Here is a 20,181-nt window from a genome sequence, read left to right as displayed (position 1 = left end):
GTCCATAACTAGTAGCTAGATGGCTTCTTCTCTCTTTTTGGATCTCAATGCAATGTTCTCCCCCTCTCTCGTGGAGATCTATTCGATGTAATCTTCTTCTTTTTGCGGTGTGTTTGTTGAGACCGATGAATTGTGGGTTTATGATCCAGCTTATCTATGAACAATATTTGAATCTTCTCTGAATTCTTTTATGTATGGTTGAGTTATCTTTGCAAGTCTCTTCGAATTATCCTTTTTGGTTTGGCCAACTAGGTTGGTAGTTCTTGCAATGGGAGAAGTGCTTAGCTTTGGGTTCAATCTTGCGGTGTCCTTTCCTAGTGATAGTAGGGGCAGCAAGGCACGTATTGTATTGTTGCCATCGAGGATAACAAGATGGGATTTTTATCATATTGCATGAATTTATCCCTCTACATCATGTCATCTTGCTTAAGGCGTTACTCTGTTTTTAACTTAATACTCTAGATGCATGCTGGATAGCGGTCGATGAGTGGAGTAATAGTAGTAGATGCAGAATCGTTTTGATCTACTTGTCTCGGACGTGATGCCTATATACATGATCATTCTCTAGATATGCTCATAACGATGCTCAATTATGTCAATTGCTCAATAGTAATTTGTTCACCCACCGTAGAAAATCTATTCTCTTGAGAGAGGCCACTAGTGAAACCTATGGCCCCCGGGTCTATTCTCATCATATCAATCTCTATCGCTTTATTTCTTGCTTTGCTTTTACTTTGCCTTTTAATTTTCACTTTGCATCTATCTATCAAAAATACCAAAAATATTATTTATCATCTCTATCAGATCTCACTCTCGTAAGTGACCGTGAAGGGATTGACAACCCCTAATCGCGTTGGTTGCGAGTAGCTATCGTTTTGTGTAGGTACGAGGGACTTGTGGATGGTATCCTACTGGATTGATACCTTGGTTCTCAAAAACTGAGGGAAATACTTACGCTACTTTGTTGCATCATCCTCTCCTCTTCGGGGAAATCCAACGCATTGCTCAAGAGGTAGCAAGAGGCTGGGGAAGATCGCCAGCGAGTGGGGTTTCTACTAGTGAGGTCGGGAGGGGGAGAGGGGACTCGGGTTGGCCGGATTTAAGCGGGCTCCGACGATGACTGCGGCGGATGGAGGAGTAGTGGGGCAGCTCCAGTGGTCTAGGGAGGTAGTGAAGTGGGCGGTGAGTTGCGGAAGAGGTCGGGGCAACCTTATATTGGCACAGGGAGGGCTCGGGAGAGCTCTAGAGCTCGCAGGCTAGCGTACATGGTTTGCCAGAGCGCGAGAACACGCATGCTAGGCACGTAGTCACCGCATGAACAAGCGCACGTGGTGCCCTCTAGCCGGCTAGACCATGTCAGGAAGATTGTTCATTCATCAAAGAATGCCAAGGAGGAAAGAAACGAGCACAGGGGGCTCCCGATGTGACCAGAGCTTGCAAGACTACATTGGAACAGTAAGGTTTTTGGAGTGCAGTGAGGGGGATTGGCATAGATATAGACTTTGTCTTTGGCTGAGAGTGATCACGTACTAAGATGATCATCTCTGCAAATTTTCAGCTCATTTAGATGAAGATAATTAGAACTTGCTGTAGAATGTACCCCACTGGTCAGAAATGCAAAGTATGAAGTAGTAGCACTCTCATGAAAAATTGTATTGAGCTATATTCTAGGAGGTGAGTTATATGAGAATATGAAGCGGCTGTAAAAGTTACATACCATTTGAAAATACTAAAATGGTACTTGCTGCAGAAAGCTTCAATTTGGACAGTATTTTAGAAAAAAAAGTAGAGGGCAAATGGCTAGATGAAATGAGCCCAAATTTGGTGGAGAGGGTTTATATGGGAAGGAGCGTGCCCTGGTAAGTTTTCAGCAATAACGAAGTAATATAAAATGTAGTTGCTTCATAAACTGAAAATCTGACCAGAAACCAAGATTTGATGATGAGCTCACATAGAGGGATGACATGAGCTCAAATTTGAAGGAGAGCTATCATTTGATCATATAGAGGTCATGTCAAAATTTCAACTCATTTAGGCAAGCCTAGCTAGTACCTCCTTCACAAAGTTCCTTTTTGGACAGAAACTTTGGAACATAGCTGATGAATATTTACTCGGCAAATGAAGTTGAATTTGGCATGGGGCAATTATATGGATAGCAAAGAGTGTCCAAAAAGTTTGGGGTCAAACAAGCAAACATAAATAGCACTTACTTCACATAGAGCAATTTAGGGCAGAATAGGAAAAGGATTATTTGTGAAATATTTTTGAACATGGCAATGAAGGATTTTGACATAGAGGATTTTCACATATTTGTGGAAGATATTAACCAAACAATTTATGAGAATTAGTTTGGGATTTTTGGGAGTGGCAGAAATATAGGTTGCTTCACAACCTAGGGTAGAAGGATTATTCCTTTGATAGAAAAAGGAATATTCCCAATAAAAGAATACTATGATAGGTCCAAGATGAAAAGGACATGGGCTTGGGATGGTTTTGAGGATCACAAGCCACTTTGGAACCTAGGAAGATATGACCTTCACAAGTTTCCAGACCACATAGTCAAGAAATCAAAGCAATAATCCAAAGGAAATCAAAAGAAAAAGAAAGGGCCAAAATCCAGGGTGTTACGGAAAACCAATCTGTGACCCTAGAAAAGTCTATAGTTTGGGACATCATCGCGGAGGGCCCCATGTTTGTGGCGCGCTCAGTCTTGAATGAAGTGCCAAAGAGCCCGAGTCCTAGGTCGTCTCGAGTGTAATAAAACAATGATGGACACACTGTGTAGGGCCTCCCATTGTTACCATCCTATTTACTACCACATTTCACAACTAGCGTAACCATGATCACTAGATGCTTAAACATGGTTAACGGTGAAGCCAACAAAAGCATGGTGCAATAGGGTAACATCGTATAAGCAAGAATATGAGCATGCTTACTAAGCAGGGCAGGCTGAAGAAAGCTTCTTAGGACAAACAAGAGGTCATGCTAGGACAGGTACAACCATGGCAATATACTGGAGTATCAAAATCAAGCTATGCATACGGATATGTATCGCAACAGAACTACAACATCCTAATACTACATCGCTAATTTTCAAAAGATGAACATGGAGTGATTATAAGTCTTGCCTGTAATCCCGCTTGGTACATCACAGATATTTTCGAATCTCACATCACCTCTGAATAATATCTGCGAAGAATCAAAGCAACACTAATAAGAATTGATGCAATCTTACTACCGAAAAAGGCTTTCGCCCCGCTTTATATATAAATCACCAAACCACAAGCACCCAGTACAAACACACACCATGCCACCGCAACACACGCACACACCCAGGACAGGATACATAGGCGCTGAGCACAGCAACACCACCCCTAGCACTACGGCCCCGAAGAGGTGAAACTACATATGACGAACCATGCGCTCCAAGGCGGCGCCTTCAGGAAGGATACGACACCGGAGCGCCGCCATCGCCCGATCCAAGGATCAGGGTTTCCCCCGGAGCCGCATGACAGGCAATGAGAGCCGCGATGACGCCTTCAAGAAGGGAATGATCTTCGCCGCCGCCGGTCCGTCCGAAGATAGAGCAGGTTTTCACCTCGGCCAACCTTCACCGCCACCGAACGCCACACCCCGGCAACCACGCCGCCCACACGACCATGGTGACCGGGCAGCACCAAGGCACGGGCTCTGCCCAAAGAGCACCGCGCAACCACCACCAGGGCTGCCACCCCAGCATCCAAGACCTCGACACCACCTCACCCGAGACCCGCCGCACCCCAACGAAAGAGACGAGCAGAAAGGTCTCACCTTTCGCGCCCCTGGGCCACCCCCAGCGTCGAGACCCAATAGGTCGGCCAGAACTGGCATCCACCGACCCGTCCTGCTGCCCCGAGCGCGAGACGAGCTCGGTCCCGCAGCATCGAGAGGGGGACGAGGTCAGTCCTGCTGCATCGTGCGCGAGACGAGCTCGGTCTTGCTGCATCGTACGCGAGACGAGCTCGGTCCTGCAGCACCGGGCGCGAGACGAGCGATGGACCGCAGCCGGGAGAGGACCAGCCCATTGATGGGAGTAGCGCCCGGGCGACGAGGAGATGGGGTGAAGGTCGAGACGGCCCGACCACAGGCGAGCCCACGCCAGAGAAGCCGCCCGCTGCCGCGGACAGATCCGTCGAGCCACCATGAAGCCGCCACTACACCGAGAGGTCACCACCGAGACCTTCCCACGCCGGCGCCCACGACCGGAGCAGCGGCCACGCCCGACCACTGCCCTACCCGCGTCGCCCGACGACCTCCAAGCACCGGAGCCGCCGGGCACGCACCACCGGATCCACGCGCCGCCGGTTGGCCCCCAACACCAGATTCGGCCGGATCAGGCAAGAGACCGGCCGCGAGCCACCTCCCGAGACGTGAGTAACGCACCCGCCCCTCCACGCGCGGAACAAAGGGAGTCGGAGTGCCGCCACCAGCAGGACACCCCCCCCCCCCAGCGAGACCGCCGCCGCGCCGCTGGATCCCGCGGACAACCAGCGCCACCACTCGAAGGGGCCACCCCGCGTTGGCGCCTATAAGCGGAGGGGGAAGAGTGGCCCCGCCGCCGCCATGCCCACCGGGCTTTGCCCGACGGAGCTCGCCGGCGGCGGCGGGGGGGGGGGGGGAGGGGAGGGGAAGGGAGGGAGGCGGGGCGAGGGCCGCCGCAGGAGTGGATCCTCCTCGGCGCGCGCGGGCGCGCCGCGGGAGGTAAGGGGAGGAGGAGGGGGGAGGGGGGGAAGCGGGCAGGGGAGGAGCGGCCGACGGCCGGCGGCGGCGGCGGGTGGGAAACCCTAGCGGGAGTCGCGGGGAGGACCCTCGCAATCTTACTACTACAAGGAAGATCCAGCATGTTCACGAAATGCGAAGATATGGTATGACAACGATGATCCAATGCAATTCGCTAGTAAGTTAAGTGAAGCTTGATTTGCATCTAATTTTCATATCTACTAAACTCCACATTTAGAAATGGTTCAATCTTGTTTATCTACACGACAAGTTTAAATGTTGTTTAACATGGCATGGGATGGTGCGGAAGTAAACTATACTATCTACCGGCTTGTGTGGTGACTTTATCAATTTCATAAACCGCCAGCTCAATCTCTCGTAGATGCTTATATAGAAGTAAGGTATGCATCTGTATTCATAAGGGACCTTTGTACTGTATTTCCAAAAAAAAAACTCAAACAATCTAAAATGTCACTCCATGCAATCTATTTCCAGTACTAATGACGGACAGCTTGCGGGGCAGAACAGCAGGTTTGTACGCACGCCGCAGCTAGGGCTCCGCCGTCGAGCCTGCCTAAGAGCATCTCCAACAGCCGCGCTAAACAAGCGTCACGCCGTAAATTTGTCCATTTTAGCGTGCGTGCAATCGCTAGTGTGTCTCCAGCGGACGCGCAATAACCGCGCGCGCGGAATATAGAGTTGGGTGCGCTGTCCGAATCGCTATCGCGCACTGCATATTTGGGGCGCCCGCTTCCGCGAGCGGCACACACGAGCGCTCGCGCCGCACTCCCTCCCTCGCGCCACCTTCGCCCCGCACGCGCGGGCGCCGACGAGATGACCAGATGGACGCACGCGCCGCCACCCCCTCACCCCATCCTACAGCCGCGAACCCTCCACCGCCGCCGCCGCAGACCCTAGCGCTGGGAGCGTTGGCCTCGCCTCCGCCGGAGCTCCTCCGAGCATCGGCCTCGCGCGCGGCCTCTTCATTCCGCCGCGGATGACCTCAGAGGCTGGTGGCGTCGCGCCGGCGCCCGCCGTGATGAAGCCACGTGCACCCCCTCGAAGCTCCCAAATGCAGCACGGCCGAAGAAGGGCAAGACATCCATGAAGAAGAACAATGCGGCGGACGGCTCGGGCACCTCGAAGGTGCCGAGGAAGAAGCTTGCAGGGCGTGTGACGAGCGCGGCGGCTACCGAAGCGCCGGCGAGCTCACTCGTTGAGCCGGCGGCCGACGCGCACCATGTGTTCGACGATATAACCCAAAGGTAAAAAAATCCCGACTTTTTTCCTTCTTTATTTTTTGAATGGATACATATATATAGCTTATTGCGTTGTTCTATATACTTTGTAGTGTGAACGATGATGCATACATGTCAACTATGGGTGTTGGCTCGAACAATTTGCATTGGTCTCAAACCAATGACATGCATTTTGAAGACCATGAGTTCGAGGTGGATGAGGATGGTGAGGGCATTGTCGACGCACATAAAGGAAGAGGAGGCAACTACACCAACGACGAAGACGTTGTGCTATGCAAAACTTGGTTGGACGTGTCGAGGGATCCATCCGTTGGAAGTGATCAAAGTAGAGATGCTTATTGGCTCCGGATGAAAAAACACTTTGATCTTCGCAACATGAGTGCAATTGACCGCTCCGCACGATCATTTCGCTCCCGGTGGTCGACCATCAATAGGGGTTGTCAACAATGGGCGGCCGCACAAAAAGCGGTTGACAAGTTGAACCCAAGTGGCACCAATGATGATGATAGGGTAAGTGTCATTTCATCCATCATTCCTCATGTTCACATCATGCTTGTTGTTGGTGTTTCTTGTGCTAACTTGTTTTGTTTTCATGTAGTTAAATATTGCACAAAACTTGTTCAAAGGAGAGGAGAAGAGGACCAAGAAGGGGAAGATCAAGAAAGGAAGGCCATTTACCTTGCCTCATTGCTATGAAGTGTTGAAGGATGATGAGAAATGGAAGAAGCCTGAGGATATTGATGATTTGGATTTGAGCAAAAAACGCAAGCGAACAATTGATTTGGAAGATGATGATGATGAGGATGCATCAAGTGAAGATGGCAAGAGAAGCCCCACCCCAAACTCGGTTTCATACTAGAAGCCAAAACGACCAGATGGCACAAAGAAAGACGCAAAAGAAAAGAAGAAGAGAAAAGGAGATGATGAGATCAAAAATGCTATGGAAGCAATTGTCAACGCAAGAAGAGAAGCCAACGAGGTGAGGAAAATGGCAAGAAACCAAGATGCCGCGGCCGAGGAGAGGAGGTTGGCGGCCGAGGAGAGGAGGGTGGCCGCCGAGGAGAGGAAAGTGGAATTGGAAGAGAGGAAGGTGGGCATGGAGGAGTGAGCTAAGTTGTTGGAATGGGAGAAGACTTGTTCTTCTTGGACACATCTTTGTTCAATGATGCACAAAAGGAGTATGTCAACCTTACTCGTGAAGAAGTCTTGATCCAAAAAAGAGCCATCATTCGCACAATGGGTGGCGGTGGCCTTGGCGGCATGGGTGGCGGTGGCCTTGGCGGCATCGGTGGCATTGGTGCCATGGGTGGCTTTGGAGCTACCATGGGCGGCATGGGTTCCATGGGTGGCTTTGGAGCTACCATGGAGACCATGAGAGGCATGGGTGGCTTTGGAGCACCTCCGGGGCGGCTTGGATGGCATGGGTGGCATGGATGGCATGGGTGGCATGAGTTTCGTGTCTCTCATTGGGGGCATGGGTGCACCTCCAGGCGCCGGTGTGCCACTTTCGCATGAAGAAGATCTTGGCAACACCTTCCGAGCTTCACGTGATAAGGATATAGCGTGCAACAATGAAGAGGAGGAGAAAGAATCGTCTTCGGAGGAGTCAGATGAATCGGAGGAAGATGAGGATGAACACGAAGACGAGGACCAGGCTTGATTCTTGTGCCTTTCGTTTGTGTTGGTTTGCATTTTGATCTTGGTTGAATTATGTTGTGGGAATGAATTTGAACTTGTGGGCATGAACTTTTGGGCACGAACTTGGTTGAATGATGTTTGTGATTCAATATATGCCATGTGTTTTGTGTTGATGTATGAAATTTGTGCCCAAAATAAGAACAAATATGTGTGTCGGCTGCTCGCGCGCACTGCATTTTAGCGCGCTGCTGGAGCTGCGCGCGCTGCAGTTTAGCGCTACTGTTGGAGCAAGTGGTGCGCGATGCGCCAAACCTGGCCATGGGCGCGTCGCAAACCAGATTTTAGCGAGCCGCGTGTTGGGCGTCTGTTGGAGATGCTCTAAGGTCCTGAATTTGGACGCCGTCTCGGTGTACAAGTGGATCTTAACCTCCGAATTTGCTGGCTAATACTACCTCACTAATTTTCAAAAGATGATGGATATTAATACCTTTTTACAATTTGTTGAAGGGGGTGTGCCTTTGGCGTGCTTTCTACACGCATTATCTATATGTTACTCTGTATCAAATTTACCTTTCGCCTCGTATGCACATGGCTTCACGGTGCCCTTACAATTTGTCCAACCCCTACTAGTACATCCGTTCAGAAATCCTGTCGCAGGCATAAAGTATAGGTTATATCTGCAGATCTCCCCACGAAGAAAGAAATAGTTATATCTGCAGATGAAGATTAAAGTAAAATAGAAAGTAAGAGACAACATCATGAAGCTTACTAGGTTGCTCAAGTCGTACAACGGGACAAGAGAGTTTATAATGTACGGAAAGTTGATCTGCCCCGGAATTTTAAATATATGACAAGTTGGATACCTTAAGGCTTAAGCAATCCGCAGCTCAGTAATCGAAAGTCTTCGCTATGCTCCTAACGAGAAATAACAATAAAATAAAGTATGCGTACGGTCGAGTGTGAAAAGCTAGCTAAGCAGTTTGCCAAAAAAAGCAAAAACAAAAACAAGTCGACGGAATATCTCCGCCTACCAAACGAACATCGCCAGAAGGTTGAAATAAATACAGAAATAATGCGAGCACCAATGTCAAGTTTAGCACTTGAACCCTGGTGGACTAGGGATACTATTGTCCTCCTAACCATTCAAATACAGGTTGGTTCGTTCAAAATGATATTTTTGGACAGGAGGAGAGCATCATCTCCCAGCGAACATACCAAATTGGGTCGCGTCTGGGCGCCGTCAATCGTTTTTTTTATATCCAAATCCGTAAATCTGTACAACCCCATCCACGGTAGATCAACCAAACGTAGAAAATTTAGTACACAACATTCATCTGATAGCAAGTTCAATATAGAACCAGACATATGAAGTACAATACATAGATAGTTCGATAGCTTCATACGGTCTATGACTAGACACGAGTAGGGTAGATAGGCATAAATTTCAAAGTGCGCAGTTACTTAGGATGGGTGCATTGGAGGACTTTATTTCAAATGATTCAAAACTAATATTTCAAAATTTTAAAAAGGAACAAAATCTGAGAAAACTTGTACATATTCGCGATGGATCTGTAAAATTTTGTTCAAAAATATTATGATTTGCAAGCTGCACAAAACACAAAACGTTGGTCCAACAACAACAAAAAAAATCCCATTTTCATGTACGTATTTTTTTATGTTTATGCTACGTATGGAAGTATATTGTTATGAAAAATTCCATGAACGTGTGATATATGTATTTTCTGTATATAAAAATGATTCTTTTTAGATTTAGAACTATATTTTTTTAAGTCCTCATTGGAGCCCGTCATCCGTTCGCACTTTAAGTTTCGTAAATTTCACCACTTCCTCGCCGAGCCCTTCCCCTTGTAGTCTCCAGAGCTGTGGTAGTGGGCATCAAAGTTGGCGGATGGAAACCCATTACAGTTGTTGTTAGAGCCGAAGAAGTCAGATGAGGAGGGAAGCCAGATAGATGTTAGGTGGCGCTGGTTTGCTCCCGTGGGAGGCCGACAACTTTAGTGGCAACAACCGCTTTCTCCTTCGTGATCCGCTCAGACTCCTCGATGTTGAGCCACAATGTTTTCGCATTTTCGTGTCTCCGGCGGCGGAGGGAATGCGTCTCAGCCGTGGTCAAGGACCAGCGGATGACGCCACTGACGAGCTCCTCCTACGAGTCAGAGTGTAGGGGAATCGGCGTGTATCAGCAAGAAGATGCAAACGGACCAGGTAGATTTGACCTGGCTCGCCAGTTGCCCATGTATCCCACTTGGGGAGCTGCAAGAACCATGCCGGGTCACTGGGGCGGGTGTAGAACGCAATGAGCTGGCGCAATCTTGTGTGTAGTTGGAGGAGCCACACTAGTAAGGGCAAGGGGCTAGAGCTTCCGCCCTTATCCACCCGCTACCGACGGAGGGCAACACGGATGGACAGCTCGCCGTCCGACTTTGCCACCAAGGCATCCCAATCCATGGGGTCGGCTTCGGAGGAGCCGCTACACAATCCTATCATGGTGGTGATGGATGGTGGCGAGGGGAGGAAGGGGACCACACGGGGACAGGACTGGAAGCGAAGTAGACAAGAGAATGAGTAGGCGATTGGCTAGGGTTTTGCTCAGGTGGGGTTGGGCCAATGCAGGCTGATCCGACGTAACCACCGCGTCCGGACCACCTCATATCCGGCTCACAAATGGGTCGTATATGTGGGGTGCAGGACAGTTGGACAAAGTGCACGGGTTTGTTGATAAGGTTGGGTGGCTGCTTTTGGTCCAGGTTGTCCGCCCGGACATATAGAGGGGAATTGCTCTAATCTAGTTCCTCGTAGGCCATTGTCTACGTATGTTGCTCTTAATTTCATTTCATTTATTTCACGCATCAGGGGTTCATTCTTTTTTCTTTAGAATGATATATATTCTTTTCCTTTTTTCGGGAACATATCTTTTTTATTTTATTTTCAATAAGATATACTCCCTCCGGTCTAAAATAGGTGTAGCAGTTTGAACTAAGATTAGTTCAACCTTAGTTTAAAACTGCAACACTTATTATGGACCAAGGAAGTAGTTTTTATCATAGACCGAGAAAAATGGGATAAAGAAAAATAGAGAGAAAAGTAGGAACAACAGAAGTTGATGATTCAGCCTGCTGGAAATTAACTCATGGCGAGATGTCTATTTGCACGTCAGATTCGTGATGTGGTAGTTATATGTCAATACTAACTTTTGAGAAGACAAGTGGTGTGGTAGTTCTACTTTGAAGGATTAGTTCCCCTCTTTATTTATTTGAGTTCTCATCAAGGCTCCCCTCATTATTTATTTTATTTGCAGGTGTGGCTAGCTATATGTCAAAAATTCGTAACAATACTTGCTTTGAGAACAAGTGGATTAATTCATCCGCTGAACTGTTAACTTCTACTGTTCAGTTATTGTTTTAAAAGTGGAACCCGGCCGGCCGAGAAAATAATAAGGGCGTGTGGAAAAACATATAACGGAAGCGCGTCATGCTGATTCTGGTAGCCGATTCTCCAAATTAAAGTGCATTCCAATTTTCTAAGGTTGTGGTTTAGTGCTCAATCAAGCGAAAGTGAAAGCGAACGCGTGATAGACTGAAAAGGTATCACCAAGATCATTAATGTGCTATGGCGATAGATTCCTCTCTTTTTCATTTGCTATCCTCTCTCGGCATCCGAAAACAACCGCTCAAGCTGTTCTTATATTCGTAGCACGGAAACAGATGTACGGAAAATGTGCCATCACATGTGACCTCCTAACTGCCAAAGCATCAGTTGGTAAATCAATGTGCCAAAGCATCTAGCAGATCACGGAGCCTCAACAGGTACACTGTCATGTGCTAGAACCATGTGAGAGGGTCTATCGATCTTCTTTCACTTTTCATGCGTGCACATTATATTAGCCCTCTTTTCAGCTACCACCTATTCCTATTCATGACCAATGAAAAAATAGCGTGCTACGACAAAATAGCGTGGCCCTTAAAATACGCTATTAGCTATATCACACTATAACATGCTATTAGCGAGATATTGTACATCAATTTATTTAGTGAGTCATTGCTCAGAATGCTATAACATGTTATTTTCTTCACTGTTCATGACACGCAGAAAAATGGCAACATTTGCTGACTTCCTCTCCCTTGTTGGAGGAATGGTTTTCCTTTGAAATGAAATGGTAATGTACAGATGCCTGGTATATATATGGAGAACCTCCTTTGATGTATATGTACCCCTAATCTCGCAGAAGGTTTTGCCTGCAACAGTGAACTCTAACCACCATGTTTTTTTTACGTTACATTATTTTTATTTAAATGCAAGTTTATGCATCCGGGATTCAACACAGCATATTATTGTTGCTTTGTTAATAACATGAAAAATAAATACATGGAGCCTGTTGCAAATCTCCCAATGGTACTTTATTTTTACAATGCATTGGTAGACATAGCACATCAACCCTCCCAATGGAAACATTAACTTCCACACTTGATTCTGGAACAGAATTGGCACATCAATCCTCGACCATCTGGCCGTCCTTGTAGTAGAAACTTCCAGCCTCTTATTTATGAATCCATCAGCTGGTAGTTATAAACTGTTGCATGCATTGCAGGGAGAGGTTGCTCATAATGTCAGCTTCTGTGCTTCCTTTGGATTAATAATTTCAGATGCAAAGAAATTGGAAAAAACATAAACTTTACCGTACCACAGAGTTGGTGATTCTGGTTGCTCATCCCTTTCTGCATGTGGGGATGGCTGAGTTGCACACAAACTGGATCAGCTCAGCAGCAATGTTGTACTGGCAAGAAGAACTTGTAATTGTCTCGTTTAGTTCCACCTGGCCATTTAACTGAAAAATGGAATCAATATGGCAAATACACATGCACATATATGGAAGATATGTTTGTGGAATATGGATCGAGTACTCTTTTTAACTCTCTTTCTTTTATTTTATTTTTGCAAGGAGGGACTCTTATGCTCATGCACCTTGTTTTGCAAATCTAAATTCTGTCGGCGAATGATGTTCAGTTTCTTGTGTAGCTCCATATTTTCCTGGTGCACGAGGCTTTCCTGCAGTTCAAAAACATTAGGCTCTTTAGACGAAAAACGCACCGCCTTGTAATATGGTGGTAGCTAGTGTCGCAATGGTAAAAGCATACCTTCTTGTTTAACTCTTCAATTTCATCAATCATAAGTTGGTCCTGGAAAAGAACAGTGCAGTTAGTGGCACTGCTGATGCATGATGTCTACATGCATATTTTGCATGATCTCTGCAAAGTGGTTATGAGCACTAAGCATTACCTTCGTTAGCCTAATGTTATGTATGCTTGTTTCCAGTTGATTCTCTAGATCCTTCAAGCCTTCCGAACCTAAGCCAGGCAGATTTTGTCCCAACAACTGTCTGCAGCGGTTTAGTGAAGGTACACATACATTAGCTAGTGCACTTTTCTATAAATAAAAATAGAGAATTTGTAGTTTTTTTTCTCCTTACAGTGCATTCTGTTGTTACTAGTATAACTTCTGATATAAGAAATTCTTAATTGGAGCAACCTTTTTCTATCACTATTTTATTGTTGTTCAAATAAAAGTTCTTTTTTTCTTTTGAAAAAGTATACAAGTATAGACTGCCCATTATTTTACAATGCACATTTTTTTCAATTACGGATATACAAGGAGTCATAAAAAATATGATATATATTTTTGAAAATATGATAGATTAATCCCTTTCCAGCCTTACTTTTAAATTTGAAGTAATACAATTGGAGGAAACACTTGTATATCGACATATGCTCTGGCACTGCCTGGAATAATTGTTAGCAATTTATTGCAAATGTGCCCCCCTTGTAATCTGAGTATATATGAATATTACACCTATCATGGCTATGAATGTACGTAATTTAATATTTTTGCCGATGCAAAACCATTAGTTATTTCTTTCGTAATTACTATTGATATATACATCATATAATTTTACTTGTCATACCTATGATCCTCTTGCAAGTTATGTAGTTGTTGCCTCAGACGCTCTGCCTCCGCTTGCCAAAACTGTTAATGAGCAATCATGTATATAACAATAGTTTATGCTTTAGAATTTTAAATAGAACAAAGATAAACTATACTGCAATTGGTGTATTCTAATTTGGCGAAACAATGAATTAGCTATTCAGTGGAATTGCAAAAGCAAAGATAATTAATCAAAAATATGTACATAAATATTGCTAGCCCTTCTAGTGACGTTAGTAACATATTGTGATCCTTCGTGTAAGATGTTGGGAATGATATCCATTCAGATTTAGAGAAGGAAAGTCTATCCTCTTTGTGTCGTGATCCTTGCTACCCGGTGCACTATAAATCTATAGCACGTTAGAGAATCTGGTGCTAAGACGTTGTATGTAGCAATCGAGGTGTTTACAAAAGTCGGCTTTTTGTAGAGAAATAAGTAAGATGGTGTTTTCTCTCATATACTTTGATATACATATCATCTTATTTACCCGAGTCAATCTTCTAGCTACAAGAGCATCACGGCTCTTCACTGTACTACATTCACCACACATTGCTACCTCATTAATCTTCACTGTACTAGTTGCGTCATTGCTTGACCGAACCCCATCGTGCATGATGGCTTGTGCCCCTTCCCCTGCTATCATCCAGAGCATCTAGCACGGCTAACCACCATCGCATAAGCTAGCATGGTGATTTGGTTTTTTTGGCTTTAATGTGTGGAGCCTTTGACTTGTTTTGCAAAAGTTGGAACCTGTAGTAAGCTTGATTTGATGCACAAAAACACTATGTTGGACGATTAAATTTGGCTCCATTTTTGGTACGAAGTAGAATTTCAAATATTTACAAGTTTCTAGTTTGTCAAACCAAAAGTTGATTTCTTTTAAATAAATTTTTTAATTCATCAATAATGAGGTTTGGTTCCGATCAATCCAACTTGAAAATTTATTAGCTGAAAGTGTACATTGGGATACGACATTGTACCCTTATTGTTGCATAAAAAATGAAAATGTGTTGACTATTGTGAGAAGCTCGATAGTGCCACCACCTAGGACAACAAATCCTCAACAAGTGACGAAATTAAGGTAAGATAAAGAGGATAAAGTGTTTGGGGTACCTTTGGACACTAGTGAAAAATTACTAGGGGGAGCCAAGGCATTCCAAACAGGATATGGCTATCTAGAAATGACCTCCCTAATGGTTGGTTGCGCATTAGTAATCATTGTACACTCTTGTTGTTAATTTCCATCTTTGTTACCCTATGAGAAGGTACATTGCTACAACTAAGGTGAGTTAGCAATTGATTAAGAAATGCACTCATGGCATCCACATGGCATGAAGATGACTATGTACTTTCAAGTATAGTAGAACTATCCAAAGAACGGGCTTGATGAACTCAAAAGAAGACAGTAACCACATGACTAGCTAAATTATTGAGAAATACTGATCGGGAGTTATACCTTAGCCTCAGCGCTCGGACTCATGAATTGTTGGCCCTCCTTAACCTTCTGGTATCTTTCAATTATAGAATTAACCCTGCACATAAGGCACAACATAATTACAAACTGAAAAAAAAATCTATATTTCTAGCTTACAAACAAGCTGGACATAATTATGCCATAATATTTAAATTATTTTGACAGTGAGTGTTACACAGGTGTGACAGCATGCAGAGTTGGAGACATGATTCCACAGCCATATAGTTTCTTCCTATTATTCAAAAATGTTATATGGGACGTATGTCGACTGAATGCTTGGTCATATATAGTATTACTACTGTAAAAAAAAACAGATGGGTAACACACACACACACACACACACACACACACACACACACACACACACACACACGCACACACACACACACAAAATGTATATATAAAGTACGGAACTTGGCTGGTATCTTGGATGATACGTACCCAAGGAAAAAGAATTGGCTAATGATCCTCTTCGTATAAAGGGCGACACAAAAAGACGAGTCATATGTACTTATTATTAGTTTGATATGGCGTTAATAGTGGAAAACTCGGAGCTTAATAGTTTGAGAAATGTAAAATAACCATAGGGGTATTTCACAATGTTAGTAGTTTAAATAAGTTGGATTGACAAAAAAATTGACTCATATTTTTGTCTTGTGAAATTGTTCACTCAACAAGTTCCAAATTTTGTAAAGGACGTTGGAATAATAAAAGTTGATCGTATGTATGTTGTACTAGAAAATAAACCACAGATACTTTGCAACTTAATTACTTTTTTTTTCATTCTTCTACACTGTGTATTATAAGTAGGGAAGCCAATATGGTGATCACATGATCCTTGCATAGTCTTGAGATCTAAAGATGCAACAGTTTGTAATATAACTGTAGGGGGACGGGGTCCATATATGTTGTTTACCTTTTCCGAATCAAGTTTACAAATATACTTCAACAGAATGCATACTACTAGAATCGCCCTTAGCCGAAACATGGCAAAGAAATACCGCCGTTATGACTGCGTCGTTTGCTAAATGTGTGAACAAAAATACAAAAACAAGATCATTTTTAAATTTTAAGATGTTTTTAGAAAAAAGAAAAAACATATAGTAACGACAAAACTGAAGAAAACAGAAAAAATAAACAATTTATTTAAAATAAATGAAAATTTTAAAATCTCTTTCATTGTAGTAGGGTTATCAACGTATATGAACAAGATGAATTTGACACTCAATGAACAATCATTAGTTGATGAAATGCAATCTAGTGTGAAGCTACATCATTCACACAACGAAAATGGATGGACCTAATGCGACAACAGAGAAGCTTACCACTGTTCGCCTCTGTGGCTTTTAAGCCGGTTGGCATGTGCCTCGCGTGGTGAGGTGGGACTAAACACAACCTCTGTACACAGTGGCCGCCGTACACGACGCGCCTGACCACCACAGGCGCACGGTCAGCTTGTCACCTGCACGTGACTCGACAGCCCACCTGTCAGTTTTTACTGAGTTTTCTACGGACGCAGCTCGGTAAAGCCGTGACCCCTGGGATTCGAGTTTAAGAAAATGAAAAATGAGAAATATTTGCTGAGTCTCTTACAGAAGAAACTCAGTAAAGAGATGACACCTCGAATTCCCATTTAAAAAAAGACTGCAAAGAAAGGAGAGAATGGCAGCTGAGTCCCCGTTAGCCGAAACTCGGCAAAGAAAGACTGTCGTCAAGGCTCCGTCGCCTGCTTGATAGTGGGGCCCACCAGTCAGTGTTAGCCAAAAAAATTTAGGAACTCAGCGGAATTATGATTTTGCCGAGCTTATTTTTTGCCAAGTCGTTTTTCGTTGGCCTAGGCAAAGTATTCTGTCTGCCGAGTTGCTTATCAATGTCGAGCCAAAATTTGAATGAAACTCGTCAGCCAATTTTTTTTTTCTGAGTGCCCGATAGAAAAATCTTGGCGAAGTTTTGAAACTCACCACAAAACCATATTCTAGTAGTGGCAATGGGATATAAATTCATTATTTCTGCATTTGTGCATGCTCTCTATGAAGTTTAAGCATGTCTAATTTATTCAATACGTGATGGTTCTGAGTCCAAATAATTTTACCCGCAAAAAGACGGTTGGAACTTACAAAAGCATCAATAAATAAGACAAGTTCCCCGCAAAATAAATGAACAAATAACACTATTTGAAATGACATGCTTAACTGAGATTAAACGTATCACCAAATACCACCGATCTTCTCATATCTATAATAATCGAGAGTCAAAATACAACGTCGTCCTTTTCCTATGGTGACATCTCCCGATCGTCAATATAGAGAAAGAAGTAGCAAAGTACGGAAAATATCACCAAAAAACAATCAGGTTCAGTAAGGCAGTAATTAAGTTGAGACCGAGGAAATATGTTGATCAACACAAAATAGATCATTAAGTCCCTTAGTTCGTATTCGCTTCTTGGAAGTAAACATCCTTAGGTGGATCAACTAAGAAATCAATTAAATTTACCTCGGAACATTTATTGGTGGCATGGACATAAATTAATATGACTCATTAGTAGTATTTAAGTGGGCCTCGATCGTATTTGCTATGTATCTGCCTATCTAGCTATACCAACAAACAACAGTCACACATATTTAGCTGATCAGCGCCAGCACCAGATCAATTGAAGAAATCCACGCAACTGGCTGAAAAGAAGCTACAACAAGCAGTACCCGGAGCTGGAGTTGGAGTACTCGTAGAGGCGGACGGTGTTGGAGAAGAGGAGGATCCCTACCTGGGCGTCGCAGAGGACGCCCAGCTCCCTGGCCTTCTTGAACAGCCCGCCCTTCCTTTTGGAGAAGGTCACCTGCCGGCTCGTCGTGTCCTCGATCCTCTCAATCACCGTCTTCCGCCGCACCATCACGCGCAGTACTAACTAAGCAGCAAACGCGCCGGCGGCTAACCGGAGACCGTACCCAGCTGGAGAGAGGGAGGGAGGGAGGGAGACAGGGACAGAGGGAGTCTGTCTGTTGGGAGAGGGCTGTATCTGGGGAGTGGGGTACCTGAGAAAGGGAGGGAAACAAGTAGCCGCTGCTTATATGTGGTAGTTACTCACTTGCTCCCCGCTCGGCCTCACGTCTCGCCATTTACAACGTATCCAGAAGTGACACGTACGCTCATGCAGTCATGCACAGACCGGGTAGTGCCGCCGCCCGCCGGAGATGGTGCGCATGTGCTCCTGGAATATTATACACAGAGCCAAAGTTCGGTACGGAGCAACTTGGACGCTGATCTTTCTTTCTTTTCCTGTTTTGGGGCTTTGGCTCAGAGCACCTATCATTTGCACTTATGATGAAATGTCCACTTCTGTACGGCAGCGTATCATCCACTAGTTTAATGTTTGGTTGAATAAATGGCAGCCATGCTCCGTACATGGACACATGTGTAGTAAGGCTGCTCTCAATGCATGGATGCTTACATGAGGTGCTAAGCACATTAAATAGCTTAGCAACTATACTCCCCAATGCATATGTGCTTAGCTTATGGTTGTTAATGATTTAGCAACTAAAGCTCTTCATGTATTGTTGGGTTTTCTTTCTTTAAATGTTTTGCCTAGGTTCATGCGCTTAACATTGTTTCTTTCTTGGGTCATCACACTCATCTCTCTCCTTTTAAATAATTTGTCACATCAGATTTTTTGCCCACGTGGAAGGCTTAGTACCTGTACAAGGGCCCCTCCCAGTGATCCACGGTGTAAAGGTGCTAAGGGTGCCACATAGACAGAAAAATGATGTGGCAAAGCAATTAAAGAGGAGAAAGAGGATTATGGTGACCCCAATAAGAACCAATGCTAAGTACGTGGGCCAATGCAAAAAGACTATCAACCAATACATGAAGGAGTTTTATTACGAAATAATTAAATAAAGGAGGCTTACCTACAAACCTAGGCACCTGTGCATTGGGGACATTAGTTGCTAAGCATTTTAATGCACTCCCACTTTAGCACCAATGCACTGGAAGAGGTCTAAGTAACAACTGGCCACCTAGTTGGGCTAATTAATGCAAGTCATCTCTTGGTCGATCTAGCTCAACCTATGAGGCTGCCCGTAATGGGAGTATCATAGATAGTATCATGCATGCCAACTAAGCCATTTTGATGAGGTGGCATAGAATTAAATGAATAAAGAGAGGCTTGAGTATCATATCATGATATTGTATCATATTAAATGATGTGCTACTTTGTGTCATGCAAGGCAATAAATATAGCCCTCTATGATACCAACATATGATGCTATGCATTACGGACATACACTAGTAGAAAAACCCCTATTAGTCCCGGTTGGTGAGGGACTTTTGTCCCGGTTCTTGAACCGGGACTAAAGGGTCGTTACTAATGCCCTAGACCTTTAGTCCTAGTTCTAACACGAACCGGGACAGATGGGCCTCCATGTGGCAGGTGCGCCGAGCCCAGGCAAGAGGGCCTTTGGTCCTGGTTGGTGGCACCAACCGGGACCAAAAGGCATCCACGCGTCAGCATTTCAGTGGCTGGGGTTTTTTTTTTTTTGAAAGGGGGGGGGTTTGGGGGTTTTGGGGGGTTAATTTAGGTGTTTCATATATTGTGTTAGCTAGCTAATTAATAGAGAGAAGTGTTCTCTCTTATGTCCGCGCTTGGTCGACGCTACGTACTATACATAGATAGGCCCTCGACACGCTAGCTAGTAAGAAAATGAAGGGAACCATTAAGTACAGAAGTTCGTCATGCATACCGAGAGAAGTGATCGATCGACCTCTCCTTCTCCGAGAGATTGGTCGAACAACAAGTTTTCGTATTATCAATCCGACGCTACTGGCTACATACATATACAATATGTAAGATCTCTTACAATCCCCTAGCAATTGAAATCAACTTCCACATGGTATTCTCCGGCTTTTTTGATGACGTGGTCAAGAAAGAATCCCCTCAATTCCTCTTGAATTGCTTTTATGCGATCTTGTTCTAGGAGTTCATTCCGCATCTGCCATGTCTAATTTCAAGAAGGGGGTTAATTAATACATATATATGAATGAAACTCAACATAAATGAT

General features: G+C 44.6%; 1 protein-coding gene across 1 annotated transcript; it reads right to left on the bottom strand.

Moving 5' to 3' along the window:
* Positions 1–12,381: 12,381 nt before the first annotated feature.
* Positions 12,382–18,108, bottom strand: LOC123086061 (MADS-box transcription factor 23-like). The gene is made up of 7 exons (XM_044507756.1): positions 17,830–18,108; positions 15,113–15,188; positions 13,636–13,697; positions 12,954–13,053; positions 12,812–12,853; positions 12,639–12,722; positions 12,382–12,501 (listed from the first exon to the last, which is right to left on the bottom strand). Exons 1-7 carry the CDS (start codon positions 18,015–18,017, stop codon positions 12,382–12,384), a joined length of 672 nt encoding a protein of 223 aa, XP_044363691.1. The 5' UTR covers positions 18,018–18,108.
* Positions 18,109–20,181: the final 2,073 nt, after the last annotated feature.

This window comes from Triticum aestivum, chromosome 1B, assembly GCF_018294505.1.
Source record: "Triticum aestivum cultivar Chinese Spring chromosome 1B, IWGSC CS RefSeq v2.1, whole genome shotgun sequence".
Classification (NCBI taxonomy): domain Eukaryota; kingdom Viridiplantae; phylum Streptophyta; class Magnoliopsida; order Poales; family Poaceae; genus Triticum; species Triticum aestivum.
Note: the sequence above shows the minus strand (reverse complement) of the source record. Positions and strands in the feature narration are given on the sequence as shown.

Bases quoted from the DNA above. Each gene is read 5' to 3' on its own strand.
- LOC123086061 (XM_044507756.1), bottom strand. From the start codon at position 18,017: ATGGTGCGGCGGAAGACGGTGATTGAGAGGATCGAGGACACGACGAGC. The intron at 15,189-17,829 runs GTACTGCTTGTT...CCTTATGTGCAG, and splicing joins TACTCCAACTCCAGCTCCGG to GGTTAATTCTATAATTGAAA. The intron at 12,723-12,811 runs GTATGCTTTTAC...TTTGAACTGCAG, and splicing joins TTGAAGAGTTAAACAAGAAG to GAAAGCCTCGTGCACCAGGA.